General features: G+C 62.8%; 2 protein-coding genes across 2 annotated transcripts; one reads left to right on the forward strand and one right to left on the reverse strand.

The window, feature by feature from the left end:
* Window positions 1-2,939: 2,939 nt before the first annotated feature.
* On the reverse strand, window positions 2,940-5,934 carry EMIHUDRAFT_232328 (hypothetical protein; the record flags this gene model as incomplete). The annotated part of the gene is made up of 6 exons (XM_005783275.1): window positions 2,940-4,218; window positions 4,398-4,471; window positions 4,506-4,604; window positions 4,749-5,102; window positions 5,314-5,679; window positions 5,815-5,934. The coding sequence occupies 6 exons, from the start codon at window positions 5,932-5,934 to the stop codon at window positions 2,940-2,942; spliced, it is 2,292 nt and encodes a 763-aa protein (XP_005783332.1).
* Window positions 5,935-7,258: 1,324 nt separating this feature from the next.
* Window positions 7,259-12,401, forward strand: EMIHUDRAFT_456427 (hypothetical protein). The gene is made up of 16 exons (XM_005783276.1): window positions 7,259-7,299; window positions 7,397-7,444; window positions 7,622-7,774; window positions 8,003-8,084; window positions 8,338-8,398; window positions 8,601-8,625; window positions 8,777-8,854; window positions 9,596-9,637; window positions 9,999-10,085; window positions 10,271-10,355; window positions 10,871-10,971; window positions 11,145-11,260; window positions 11,466-11,542; window positions 11,761-11,846; window positions 12,025-12,096; window positions 12,171-12,401. The coding sequence occupies exons 1-16, from the start codon at window positions 7,285-7,287 to the stop codon at window positions 12,231-12,233; spliced, it is 1,191 nt and encodes a 396-aa protein (XP_005783333.1). The 5' UTR covers window positions 7,259-7,284; the 3' UTR covers window positions 12,234-12,401.
* Window positions 12,402-13,735: the final 1,334 nt, after the last annotated feature.

Genomic DNA, 13,735 nt, shown 5'->3' on the forward strand with positions numbered 1-13,735 from the left:
AACACCGCAAAAGACTCGCACACACACACACACACACACACACATACGCACGCACGCACGCACGCACGCACGCACGCACGCACGCACGCACGCACGCACGCACGCACGCACGCACGCACGCACGCACACCCATGCGCACGCGGCCTTGCACCCTCAATGCCGCGCCAGCGCCTGCCGTTGGACGCGGAAGTCGCGAGGGCTGCCCGGCCCTTTCCCCACCGCCTCGTCCACGTCCATGTCCACGTCCGTTTGTGGAGACGTGGACCTTGCCTCACCTTTCCCTCCCCCAGGTTCGGCAGCTGTTTTATTTATTTATTTATTTATTTATTTATTTAGGTTCGGGAGCTGCACGCCGCGTGCTACGACGGAGTGGTCCTCGCCCGCGCGTGCGTGTGTGCGTGCGTGCGTGTGTGCGTGTGTGTGTGTGTGTGTGTGTGTGTGTGTGTGTGTGTGTGTGTGTGTGTGTGTGTGTGTGTGTGTGTGTGTGTGTGTGTGTGTGTGTGTGTGTGTGTGTGTGTGTGTCTGTGTGTGTGTGTGTGTGTGTGTGTGTGTGTGTGTGTGTGTGTGTGTGTGTGTGTGTGTGTGTGTGTGTGTGTCTCACGTCACTGCATCCTCCGCCGGTTCCTCCCGTCGCCTCTTCTTTGTTCGAATGTTTTTCAATCCATCCTTCACGAAGCCCTCCCATGTAGCTAGCGTTCTTGGCGAATGTCTCGAAATGGCCAGCAGGCGCTGTCTGCTCGCGGTCTGTGCGGGCCGCTCGTCCTCCTCGCCCTTCTTTCGTCCTCCCGTCCCTCCCCTCCACCATGGCCTTCTCGGCACTTCTTTCTCCATCCGCCTCGCCCTGCCTTTTCGCATCGTGCCGTTCGCCCTCCATTCGGTGACCTCCATGGCTGTCCGCCCCTTTTTGGGTGGCGCTCTCGATACGGTTGCGTCAACCTCGACGTCGCTGTCGCCCTCCCCGTCCCCGCCGGCGTCCGTGCCTCGGTTCGCGTCATCGGTAGCGTCTCTGTTGTTCCCTCGTGCCCCGCCGTCGCCCTCTCTGCTCGGGCCGTTAGCGATTTCGCTCCTCCTGCGTGTCGCCCCTCCGTCCCCTCCCCTTTCTTCGTCGTCATCGTCGCTGTCGCGAAAGCCCTCCGGTCCCTCGATTCCCTCGCCTATCCCCTCCGCTGCGTCGTCCCAGTTTATATCCTCATCCTCTGCGCACGTCGCGTTGGCTTCCTCTCTCCCCCTTTCCTCCCTGCCCCTCTCGCTGTCTGGTGTTAATGGACCCCCTTCCTCTCCCTCGCCACCGTCACCGTCTCCATCCCCGTCGCTACCGCCCTCCATGCCCGCCGCCCTTTGTTTCACACTCGTCTCTGCCATGTCCGCCGTCGCCGCCGTCCTGTCTGCTGCGCTCTGTGCTCCGTGGTACAGTCGCTTATTGTTGCTCAGGATTAGCTCACGCACCAGGACAGCCTCCTGCTCGTTATTTTGGCTTGCCGATATGCATCCAAAGTTCCACGCTAGCTCCTCCTTCGTCACGTCTATCTTTTTGCAGTATCTCGCGAATGCCGTCCGCGCTTGCTGGGGTGTTATTGCGTTCGGATCCGCCCTGGTCCCCGCCCTGTATCCCATCTCCTTGCGGTGGCTCCTGTATGAGTCCCCATATGACCATGTGATTTCTTGGCCTTCCTTGACTCCCCTCTCTGCAAACAGGACCATCACCTGCGCAGCTGCCTTGCCTAATTGTATCTCCTCGTAGCGTACGAAGTGCGTCGCCCTCGTGCCTCGTTTCGGCTCATTCGATGCTGCAGGCCAGTCGAAGTTACACCGCGCCGCGACGCTGTCAAAGTCGTCCCCGCTCTCGTCGTCACTTCCATCCAGCTGCGTCCCCCCTGCTGCCGTGTGTCGTGATAGTTCGTCTGGTACTGTCTCTGGTGGCTGCGCTGTTCCTGTCCGGAAGATCTCCCCAGTGTAGATGCTACACACCTCAAATTTCTCTAGCCTCCTCGTCGCCAGTAGGCCGAGTTCCCCTTCCGCTATGCTAGAGGGGCCTACCTTCGCCCCTTCCACCGTGCCGCCCGTCGTTAGCATGGCCGTCGTTACTTTCGCCGCCGCCTCTGCTGCTTGTCGGCGGAGCGCCTCGCGCCTTCCCTCGTCTCCATGCTCCTGGTCTTGTTCTTTTTGTTTTCCTGCGCTTCCTGTCGCTGGTCCGGCGACGTATCTTGCCGTCTGCCTTCGCTTCCTGGCGGGCCGCGTTTCCTTCCCCTCGTCCCGTTTGTTTTCTCCTGCGTGGTCGCCCTCGCGTGCGCCGCTCGCCGTCTGTTCTCCTCTCTGCTCGCCGTCCTCGTCCCCTCGCTGTCGTCGCTTCCCTCCGGCGCTCGCCGCATCGTCGTTCCTATCACCGCGTTTCCTGCGCTGGCCTTCGCCTTCGAGCTCGCGGCCTTCGCCTTCGAGCTCGCAGTGGGTCGTTTTGAGTGTCATCCCCATCGCTCTCGTCGTTCTGCCTCTCCCCGCTTCGAGGCGTCTCTCTGCCTCTTCCCTTTCCTTCTCCTCGGCATCACGTTGTCGATGTCGCCTCCGTCGCCAGCAAATACACGCATTCGCCGCCCACTCCATTTCTCGTATCCTCTCCTTCCTTTCCTTCTGTCCCTCTCTCAGGCGTTCTGTTTCCGCGGCTACTCGTTCCTTCCTCTCCGCCTCGAGTCCCTTCCTCTTCCCTTCCCGTACTTTGATTATTGATGCCGCCGTCTGCTGCAGTGCCTTGAGTGAAGTCACCACCCGTGCTAGCTAAGCTCAGCGGGGCAGGTGTGTCTGTGTCGTGTGTGTGCGGCACTGGCAGGGGTCGCCCGCAAAAGCGCTCGTAGCGAGGTCATCACCGACGGCGCTTACCAGAGCGAGGCTGTGGCCGGCTGCAGCAGACACGCTCGACTCCGGCTCCACAGCCCAGACCGCCCGCGTCACCGGTGCAGCAAGCTCGGCCTCAAGTACCGGCTCAGCCTCGGCGGCTGCACCTCGAGGGTGGTCGACAGCACGCCGTGGTCGGACGGGAACTGCAGCGTGGGGAAGACCATGTCCTCGACGTACCGCCTCTCCCCCGTGTTGTCCTTGGTGGTCGAGCGCACCGTGAAGGAGGCCGGAGAGAAGAGCAAAAAGTCCTTTGGGTTCTTGTCGCCCTTGGCCGCCGTCTCGGACTGCTTCGCCGCCTTTTGGAGCTGGGCCTGCAGGTAGGTGCGCGCGTTGTACGTGGTGTGGTTCGTCGGGTCCGGCGTGTCGCCCCAGCAAGAGGTGAGCCCCTTCGCGACGTACGCGCGCGCGAACCCGAGCACGTCCTGCTTGCCCGGCGCCTCGTGCTCATACGTGTTGGCGTCGAGGCCGAAGATCAGTCGCCGCTCGGGCATGCGCGCGGCGAGGGCGGTCACCGCTTCCAGGACGGGGATGGTGGCCAGGCCGTTGGTGTCCCCGTGGAACGAGGCGAGCAGGTACGGCCGGCCAAGCGTGTCGTCGACCTGCAGCACGAACAGGTCGCCGGGCGCGACCGGCACATTCCTGTCGAAGGTCTTCATCACCTCCTCCGTGCGGTCGACCAGCGACGCCTCGAGGAAGAGGTCGCGTCGCAGCAGCAGCAGCGAGTTTTGGTCGCGCGACGTGTCGAGCGTCGACGGCGCCGCCACAATGTACCGGCCGCCGAGCCGCTTTGCTGCGCTGGTGCGGAAGGAGGCTGCCGCCTCCTGCAGGAAAACCGCGTCGGTTGTGCCATACGTCTGCTGCAGGATCTCGAGGGTGCGCGTGTCCTTGTGCCGGTTGAGCGCGTCGCACATCTCTTGCCGCAGCTGCTGCCACCGGCCACTGGGCGACACGCTGTTCACGATGTGCACGAGGATGGCGTCGAAGATGGCCTGGCTCAGCGTCTGCAGCGGAAGGCTCATCGCCTCCTCCTCCGCACTCACCGCCGGGTACTTTGCGCGCTTGATCGGCTTGAGCATCGCCGCCGGCCGCGTCTTGCTGTCGCCGTCTCCGGTCGCAAGCTGGGTCGCAAACATGAACTGCTTCCACTCCACCCACCACTTGTCGCCGCTGCCCAGATCGCCCTCGTAGCAGTTGATCACTGTCGGCCGGCACGAGACGCTGCCGCCGCGCGTGTGGATGGTGTTGGTCACGCGGTCCGGCATCGAGGCGAGCCGCTTCTCGCCGATGGAGCGGTCCTGGGGTAGGGCGAGCGTGTACGTGTGGTGTGCACTCGTGAGCAGTGGTGTGTGTGGTGGTGGTGGTGGTGGTGGTGGTGGTGGTGGTGGTGGTGGTGCTATATAGTGTGTGTGTGTGTGTGTGTGTGTGTGTGTGTGTGTGTGTGTGTGTGTGTGTGTGTGTGTGTGTGTGTGCAGCGGTCCTTCAGGAAGCCAGAGATGATCTTTCGCGACCGAAAGTCCTCGTGCCAGCGCGCCTCCGTGCCGTCCACGTCCCACCCCTCTGCCGCCATCAGCGCCTTAAGCTCCTGCTCACACCGACAGCCGTGAGCGACCACCCACCGCGCGGCAGCATTGAGCGCCGATGCGCTCCTGCCAGCGGCTCTCGCTAAAGACCTCCTCGACGGGCACGTCCCGCTCCGCCGGCGCGTCGACGAACGCCTGAGAGGCTGGCTGAAGGTGCACCCCAAAGCGAACGCACGCTGCTGGGCGTGTGCGTCTTGAGAGGATGAGCGTTGCGGTTCTGCGATGTGCGGTCTGGCAGTATAAGGAGTGGACGCACGCGCGCTGCGGGCGCGCCTGCACGTCGGCCATCAGCGTATTATAGTCGGGGTCGCTGTGCGTGATCCAGTACTCGAAGGGGTTGTTGTTGATGGCGGCGATGTTCCACGTTGCCAGGCGCAGCGTCGCAGGCGACGCGGCCTCGGACAGACTCCCATGCAAGACGATGCCGACGCCCGCGAGGACCACCAGAGCGCAGAGTCCGAGCTGGCGGCGCAGCTTGCTGCGCGAGTGCTCGAGCGCCTTTATGTCCTCGTCCATCAGCCCGTTCATCTCGTCCTCGTCGGCAGGGACCAACTCGCGGCGCGGTGACGCCATGCCCAGCGCGCTCTCGTGGCCGTCGACGAGAGACTTGCACACGGAAAATAAAATATCATGCTGCGGTCGAGGAAGAGGGTGCGTTCCGCAGCTAAGGGGAACCCCCAAGTACCCGGCAGCGCAGAACCATCCCTCGGAGACGTGTTATGGCCCTGCGAATGCGCACCCCCCCTAGCTAGGGGTCAGGGCTCTCTAGCCCGTAGCCCGCTGTGCGCTCCTCAGCTCCCCGGCCCTGGATGTGAGGTTGAGATGGAGGCTGGTACTCACCGACCGACCGCGCATAGGCCACCGCCGCCTCCACCGCCGTGCCGAAACTGCCGATGTAGACATCCTTGCCATCCACCCTGCGACGCGCCTCGTAGCGGCCAGAGGGGCGGTTCTTGCACACGCCACTGTAGCCGGTGTTGCTGCGGCTCGAGAGGTGCAAGCGCAAGCCCTCCGCCTCCGTGGCAACTGCTGGAGGCTGGTACTCGCCAACGGTCCGCGCGTACGCCACCGCCGCCTCCACTGCTGTGTCGAAGGCGCCGATGTAGACACTCCTGCCGTCCACCTGGTGCTTCGCCCCGAAGCGGCCCGAGGACTCCTTGACCACATTCTTGTACCCGGTGCTGTTGCTGGAGAGGTGCAAGCGCAAGCCCTCCGCCTCGGCTGCCGGCGCCTGCGTGTCCATCTCCTCCTCCACCTCGCCGATCGCCCGTGCCTCGCCGCTCCCGCCCTCGCTCTCCGCCCTCGCCGCCACATCGTCCTCGTCGTCCGCCTCCTCCTCGAGGACCTGCACGTGCTGCGCCGCCACGCCCTCCTCGCTTTTGCCGTCGTCGTAATCGATCGAGTAGGTGCCATCGGCGTCGTCATACGCTCGAACCACGCCCATGTACCATCGCTTGGTACGCATCAGCTTGCGGCGCGCCTTCTTGGGCTTCGAAGCAAGCCAACGAGCGCGCACCGCCGTGCCGGCCTCCAACACCGGCAGGGCAGCGCCCGCTTCCTTCCCGCCTCTGGTGCCGCTTCCGCCCGCGCCGCCGCTGCACGATCCGCAGACGACGAGGCGGCGCCCACGTCAGCCTCCCCACCAGCGCCGCTGCAGGAAGGCGCTGTCTTAGCGGGGAAGGTTGCCATGAGGGCCGTCTGTCGGCGAAAGTCGGACAAGACCGCCTTTGACACTGCCGGAGAAGGGTGCCCTCCCAGCGTGCAAAAGGCCATAATATTCTGCAATGACACAGGCAACGCCGGGGACATCCTTTGCGCTTGCAAGGCGGCGGCCGAGGCGGCGTACATGGAGGCATTCAACGCGGGCCTTTCGGACTCGGCTGCAGAACGGGCGGGCTTCTGGGCGGGAGAGGTGGTGCTTCGCGGTCGGCCGTTTAGGGCGGCAAAGGTCGGCGAGGCTGCCGCTGACGCGGTCGGCGAGCTCGAGGGTTCTGATGCCAGAGCTGCGGCCGCGACTGCGGCTGAGGACATGTTGGCTAAGATACGCGCCGGCACAGAATGACACGTATCAGCCCCGCCGAGCTCGATGCGCGGCAGCGGGAGAGGGCGGCTATTCTCCCCCGAGGCAGGCACGGATACACAGTCCCTCGTGTCGCGCGTGTAAGTCCCGGTTGCCGTGCGCGCCAGCGCGTGTGGCCGCGTACCTTAGCTAAGATAAGGTAAGGTAAGGTAGATTTCTCCACACACACAAAGTGGTGGGGCAAGGGGGGGCTAAGATACGCGCGCACGGGCGTGGGTGGGCAAAAACGGGTCACTTTGCGGGGTTTGCCAAAATTGAAGCCAACGAAGAACGTCCGCCAAATCCGTGTTTCGGAGCAACTGAGGGAAAGCCGCTGATCGAGCCCAGCGTGCCCGCGGCCACCTCCCGCGCAGCACCGCCGCTGAGGACGACACGCTGCGGAATCGGATCGAGCCCATGGAGGAGGAGGGTGGTCGGCGAATCGGAGGAGGAGGAGGAGGGCGCAGTCGTCGACGTTGGCGTGTCTGACTCAGAGGAGGAGTTGGAGGTGCTCCAGCAACCTAACTTGATCCAGAAGCTCGCCGACGTTGTCAGGTTACGTGCGTCATGCGTGATCGAGCTTGAGGGAGGAGCTCAGCTAACGATTCGGCCGGCCACCCAGCGCCGCCGCCCACCGCCACCCACAAAGCGCCTGCTCTACTATCCCGTACCTGGCATCTGGTCTTTCGATTTAATATATAAGATTTTCCGCACGGCTCGAGCACCCCACCATCAGTCACAGAGACGCTCGTGGACATGTCGTCGCGCAAGGAGCGCCCCCTCTGCCGACCGCTGTCGCGCCCGCCATCGCCCTCCTCCTCCTCCGCCGCCGCCGCCGCGCCTGATCGCGCTGTGCTCGCCGCCTCAGGTTCCCGTCACCATCCTCACCGGTTTCCTCGGCAGCGGAAAGACGACGGTGAGAGGACATGCAGAAGAGACCTCCTCCCTCGCCGCCACGCGATTTCCGCGTGCCACGCCCACCGCCACGCTGCGCCACGCCGTCCGCCACGCCCCGTCCGCTCACACGCCGCACGCTGCGGAGAGCGGAGAGCGTCCCGTCCCGGCGCGACGCCGCGCCGACCCGTGTCCGCAGCTTCTCAACCACATCCTCGAGGACCCGAACCACGGGCTGCGGTTCGCGATCATCGAGAACGAGTTTGGCGACGTCGGCGTCGACGAGCGCATCCTCTCGGAAAAGGCGGACGAGGAGGTCATCGAGGTGATGAACGGTTGCATCTGCTGCACGGTGCAGCGGAGAACCTCTTCTCTCTCACACACACACACGCACACACACAAACCTCTCGCCGCAGCTCTCACCTCCTCAAGCTCTCTCTCACCGCCCCACACCGCTCTCTCCCCACTCACACACGCACACACACACACACGCACGCACACACACGCACACACGCGCGCACACACACACCACACACCTCTGATCCTTCTCGGAACCTTCTCGGAACCTTCTGCACTGCAGGTGCGGGGAGACCTCGTCGTGGCGCTCAAGAATCTCTACTCCAAGATCTCGCAGTTCGACGCAGTCATCATCGAGACGACCGGCGAGATGCAGCCGAGATGCAGCCGAGATGCAGCCGAGATGCAGCCGAGATGCAGCCGAGATGCAGCCGAGTTTTAGCGCAGATCAGGCCGAGATCTCGCCGAGTACAGCTGAGATGCAGCCGAGATGTAGACGCAGTGCGCCGCAGATCTCTTTTCCACACGTGGCCAGCTGTCGTTTCTCGCCGACCCTTCCCGACTCTCCAGTCTCAATGAGTGGGAAACCACGACAGGGCGTACTTTTCCTCTGACTAGGCCTCGCCGACCCCGCGCCGGTGGCGCAAACCTTCTTCGTGGACGACGACATCCAGGCAAAGTGATATCTAATAAAGAAAACAACGATTATAAAACTAATCAGAGCTACATCATTGACATCCAGGCCAAGTGATATATAATAAAGAAAACAACGATTATAAAACTAATCAGAGGCACATAATTGACATCCAGGCAAAGTGATATCTAATAAAGAAAACAACGATTATAAAACTAATCAGAGGCACATAATTGACCTAGGCCAAGTTCTCTCTGGACGCGATCATCACGGCTCTGCGGCTCGACGCCCCTCCTCCTGTGAGCAAGTGGCAGCAGCGCGATGCCTCCCTCCCTGACGACGATAGGTCTGCGTTCGAACGCACCTCCTCCTCCACGCCATTCCGAGTCCACTCGACTCCGGAGCGGTGGCTCATACTCATAGGTCTGCGACTCAAAGCACATCCTCGCGCGCATCGACGATGAGAAGCCAGAGGGCGTCGAGAACGAGGCGGCAGAGCAGGCGGCTGCTAGCGGGAGTAGGGGTGGGACTAGCACTCGTCTTCCGCTCCTCTCCCCGTGGAGGGCGTCGAGAAGGAGGCGGCGGAGCAGGCGGCACGTCCACGACACGCCCACGACACGTCCCCGACACGCCCACGACACGTCCACGACGCGTGCTCACGACACGACACGTCCACAACACGTCCCCGACACGCCCACGACACGTCCACGACACGCCCACGACACGTCCACGACGCGTGCTCACGACCACGACACGCCCACGACACGTCCACGACACGTCCACGACACGTCCCCGACACGCCCACGACACGTCCACGACGCGTGCTCACGACACGACACGTCCACAACACGTCCCCGACACGCCCACGACACGTCCACGACACGCCCACGACACGTCCACGACGCGTGCTCACGACCACGACACGCCCACGACACGTCCACGACACGTCCACGACACGTCCCCGACACGCCCACGACACGTCCACGACGCGTGCTCACGACCACGACACGTCCACGACACGTCCACGACACGCCCACGACACGTCCCCGACACGCCCACGACACGTCCACGACGCGTGCTCACGACCACGACACGTCCACGACACGCCCACGACACGCCTACGACACGTCCCCGACGTGTGCTCACGGCGCGACACGTCCACGCCACGTCCACGACGCGTGCTCACGGCGCGACACGTCCCCGACACGTCCGCGCCACCGCCTCCTCCCGCCGTGCCCGCAGGTCGCCTTTGCGGACCGGATCCTGCTCAACAAGACCGACCTCGTCCCCCGACCCTAGAAGCGGAATATCTCCCCATATCTCCCCATATCTCGTGCCTAGAAGCGGAATACGCCTTCTTGTCTCTCCCCATATCTCCCCATATCTCGTGCCTAGAAGCGGAATATCTCCCCATATCTCCCCATGTCTCCCCATATCTCCCCATATCTCCCCATATCTCCCCATATCTCCCCATATCTCGTGCCTAGAAGCGGAGTACCGCATTCTTGTACTCCCAACTAGCGCCCGAGAGGGCCACGTGTTCAGCTGTACTCCTGCCCTCCTCTCCGTTGTACTCACGCGGTGCCATGAAGACGCTGCACAATACTGTACTCCCGCCCTCACGTCGGCGTCTTCCCCCACGCAGGTCCCCGAGGCCGAGCTGCCCGCCATCGAGGAGCGGCTCCGCAAGCTCAACCCGAGCGCCACCATCTTTCGGTGCGAGAAGGGGCAGGTCGACACCCCCCCCCCCCCCCTCCGCCTCCGCCCACCCACGCGCACTGGGCCTTGCACTTTGAATGCCGTGCCAGCTCCTGTCGTCTAGACGTGGAGTCGCGAGGGAGCAGCCTGGCCCTTGCCCCACCACCTCGTGTGTGTGGAGAAGTGTGCCTCACCTTACCTTACCTTACCTTACCTCAGGTCGACCCCAAGGACCTCATCGGCATCTCCTCCTTCGACCTGCGCAAGACGCTCGACATGGACCCCGAGTTCCTCAACACCGAGGGCGAGACCTAGGGAGATATTGGGAGAGATTGGGAGAGATTGGGAGATATCGGGAGATGGACCCCGAGTTCCTCAACACCGAGGGCGAGACCTAGGGAGATATTGGGAGAGATTGGGAGATATCGGGAGATGGACCCCGAGTTCCTCAACACCGAGGGCGAGACCTAGGGAGAGATTGGGAGAGATCGGGAGATATCGGGAGATGGACCGGGCGAGACCCGGCCGTTCTTCTTTTCAGCCACCACCGCTCTTGTCATTTCTTATCGCCACTCCTGTCGTTGTCATCTAGGCGAGCACGAGCACGCGGTGATTGTGGTCCTGTCGTTCTTTCTTCTCACCGCCATTCTTTCTGATGGCGCTCTAGGCGAGCACGAGCACGACAACAGAGACTTCCTAGACACTTCCTAGACACTTCCTAGACAGTTCTAGGCGAGCACGAGCACGACAACAGACACTTCCTAGACACTTTCTAGACACTTCCTAGACACTTCCTAGACACTTCCTAGACACTTCTAGGCGAGCACGAGCACGATAACAGCGTCTCCTCCACGAGCGCGAAGTTCGAGGGCTTCCTCAACGTCAAGAAGCTGAACATGTGGATCTCGGACATCATCCAGGAGATTCTTATTATCATCAGTTATTACTAATTATTATTACTAATTATTATTGAGACGCTAAACATGTGGATCTCGGACATCCTCCAGGAGATTCTTATTATCATCATTATTACTAATTATTCTTACTAATTATTATTGAGACGCTAAACATGTGGATCTCGGACATCCTCCAGGAGATGGGCGCGAACCTGTTCCGCTACAAGGGCGTGCTGTCCGTGGCGGGCATGGACGAGAAGTTCGTCTTCCAGGGCGTCGGCATGCTCTTCTCGGGCGGATTCATCAACGCAAAGTGAGCGCACGCTGGACGCCCCTCGGCTCCACCTCGTCTCCACCTCGGCTCCACCTCGGCTCCACCTCGGCTCCACCTCGGCTCCACTTCGGCTGCATCTCGGCGAATCTCGGCGAATCTCGGCGAATCTCGGCGAATCTCGGCGAATCTCGGCGAAACTCGGCGAATCTCGGCGAATCTCGGCGAATCTCGCGCCCGCGAGCAGGTGGGGCCCGAACGAGACGCGCGAGAACCGCTTCGTCTTCATCGGAAAGGACCTGGACAAGGAGGGGCTGCTCAAGGGCCGAGATTAGCCGAGATTAGCCGAGATTGGCCGAGATTAGCCGAAGACCTGGACAAGGAGGGGCTGCTCAAGGGCGCACCGCGAGACGACCCATATCTCCCCTATCTCCCCCTATCTCCCCCTTATCTCCCAGCGGACCTCCTTGCCTCGAGGAGGAGCGCTGCTTGCTCCGAACAAAGAGACGTGGCGACGAGGGTGTGCTCTTTTTCTTTTCTAGGCTTCAAGGAGTGCCAGTGCTCCGAGCAGCTGCGCTTCAAGATTGGGGACAAGGTGCGCGCGCGGGTGGGGAAGGACATGGCCGAGGCGCGCTCTAGCCGAGACCAGCCGAGATTCGCCGAGGTTCGCCGAGGTTCGCCGAGGTTCGCCGAGAGAGATTTCGAGAGGTCTGAGACACCGTGGCCGCGGCGACTCCTCCGCCCCCCGCGCGCCGAGCTCGCGGGCCGTGAACGGCGTCTCTTCACGGCGGCGGCCGCGTGAGCAGGCGGACGGCTACTGCCCGGGCGTGGTGATCAAGACATGGGACCAGGGCAACGCGTACCGCATCCAGCTGCAGGACTCCGAGAAGTCGAGCGTCTGGGGGCCTTGTCATGAGTCTCATTCTCACTGGTGGGAGTGTTCATTGAATAGGACTCCAAGAAGACGAACGTCTGGGGGCCGATCGATGAGGACGACTTCGTCAAGGCGGCGTGAGCCCCCGCCCCCCCCGCCCCCCCTTCGGCCACACCCGTTCGGAAGAACGCGTGCGAGATGAGCGCGCCCTCGCATGGGCATAGAGAGAGAGAGAGAGGGAGAGAGAGATACCAGCGGGTCTACTGGAAGTAGAGTATTGAGAGGAGCCTCTCAAACAAAAGTGAAGAGAAAGAATCTTACAACAAAACTCCCTTGCACAACACTGGGCACGGGACTGGCGCGCACTGGCACTAACACAGTACACAGGTACACCACGGGAGCCGCCTAAGCGACTCCTGCGAGGGTGGCGAGGCACTTAGCTCCGTGCACCCGCCCACCCCCGCCACAGGCAAGCTCATTCACGACCTGCTCTGCGATGGCCGTGTGAAGAACGACTGAGATGCGCTGCTTCTGCAGCCCCAGCCAGCTCTTGGTGGTCCAAGTCACCTCATCGAGGTACTGGGCCCGCGTCAGCTTGTTCTGTAGCACGTCCGCCGCTCTCCGGAGGATCTCACGGACCCCCTTTCCGAACCCGCCGAACGATTCGAACAGCAGCAGCTGCACTTCGACGCCCTTGTCTTCCCTGGCGTAGCGATAGTCCCCGCCGTAGGACGGTATTCGGCGGTCGCCGCCCACCACCCTGCCCCCCCTGGTATGCCAGCGCCCAGTTCCTTGCCCTCTTTCGCCCTTGTTTTTCCTCTCCCCCTCCATGCCGCCCCCCCGGTACCCCTCCCCCCCCCCCCCCCTCCTCCTCTCCCCCCCCCCTCTCCCTGCCCCCCACCTCCCTCTCCCTCCTCGCAGTAGGGCCCATGCCCCATGACCATGTTCCGGTAGAATGATTCAGTGTTGCCGAAAGCGACAAAAGCGCCCTTCCGACCGTGCTCCCCGCTGCTGCTGAGGGAACAGACGACCTTGACGTCTCCGCAATAGTGCGTGCCGTGCGAGCCAATGTTGTCCGCGTCCACGTCGGGTTGTTTGTTGTAACTCTGACCGAGGTGGGCTTTCGGCTCCATTCGCACAGCGGTGCCCCACGCGGCGCGTAGGGCGAGGATGAGGCGTCGAAGCGTGTACTTGTGTCTGGTGTTGTGGCCCTGCTGCGGTACGTTGACAGCAGCGTCGCCATACTCGTCGTGGGTCTTCCCATTCCGAGTCTTCTTGCCCGCCGCCGCGGCCTGGCAGGCCACGTCGAGGGGGAGACCCAGGCGGCGCTGCACCGAAAGACGCATCGCCCCCAAGTCTCCATTCGCATGTCATCCCGCATTGGGATGGCGTTGAGGAAGGCGCCGGCGCCATCCTGGCTCACCGCCACGAAGCGGACTGCCTCCCGCCAAGCCTCATGCTTCGCCCGCTCCCTGCCCTTGGCCTGCGCCTTGCCCTTCTTGCCGCGAGGAGCAGACCGCGATCCCGCGGAGCCCTCCTCGGCGAGCTCCACGGCGAGGTCGCGCCAGTTCCTGTTGTGGACCACCGTCGTGAAGCGCCGCTGCGCCTGGTGTAGGACTCGTGCTTGACGTGACTCGGCGAGG

Source organism: Emiliania huxleyi (genome assembly GCF_000372725.1).
Source record: "Emiliania huxleyi CCMP1516 chromosome Unknown EMIHUscaffold_180, whole genome shotgun sequence".
Classification (NCBI taxonomy): Eukaryota; Haptophyta; order Isochrysidales; family Noelaerhabdaceae; genus Emiliania; species Emiliania huxleyi.

Excerpts from the sequence above, each read along its gene's own strand:
- EMIHUDRAFT_456427 (XM_005783276.1), top strand. Across the intron at positions 11,261-11,465 it reads GGCGGATTCATCAACGCAAA|GTGGGGCCCGAACGAGACGC; the intron begins GTGAGCGCACGC and ends GCCCGCGAGCAG. Across the intron at positions 11,543-11,760 it reads CAAGGAGGGGCTGCTCAAGG|GCTTCAAGGAGTGCCAGTGC; the intron begins GCCGAGATTAGC and ends TTTCTTTTCTAG.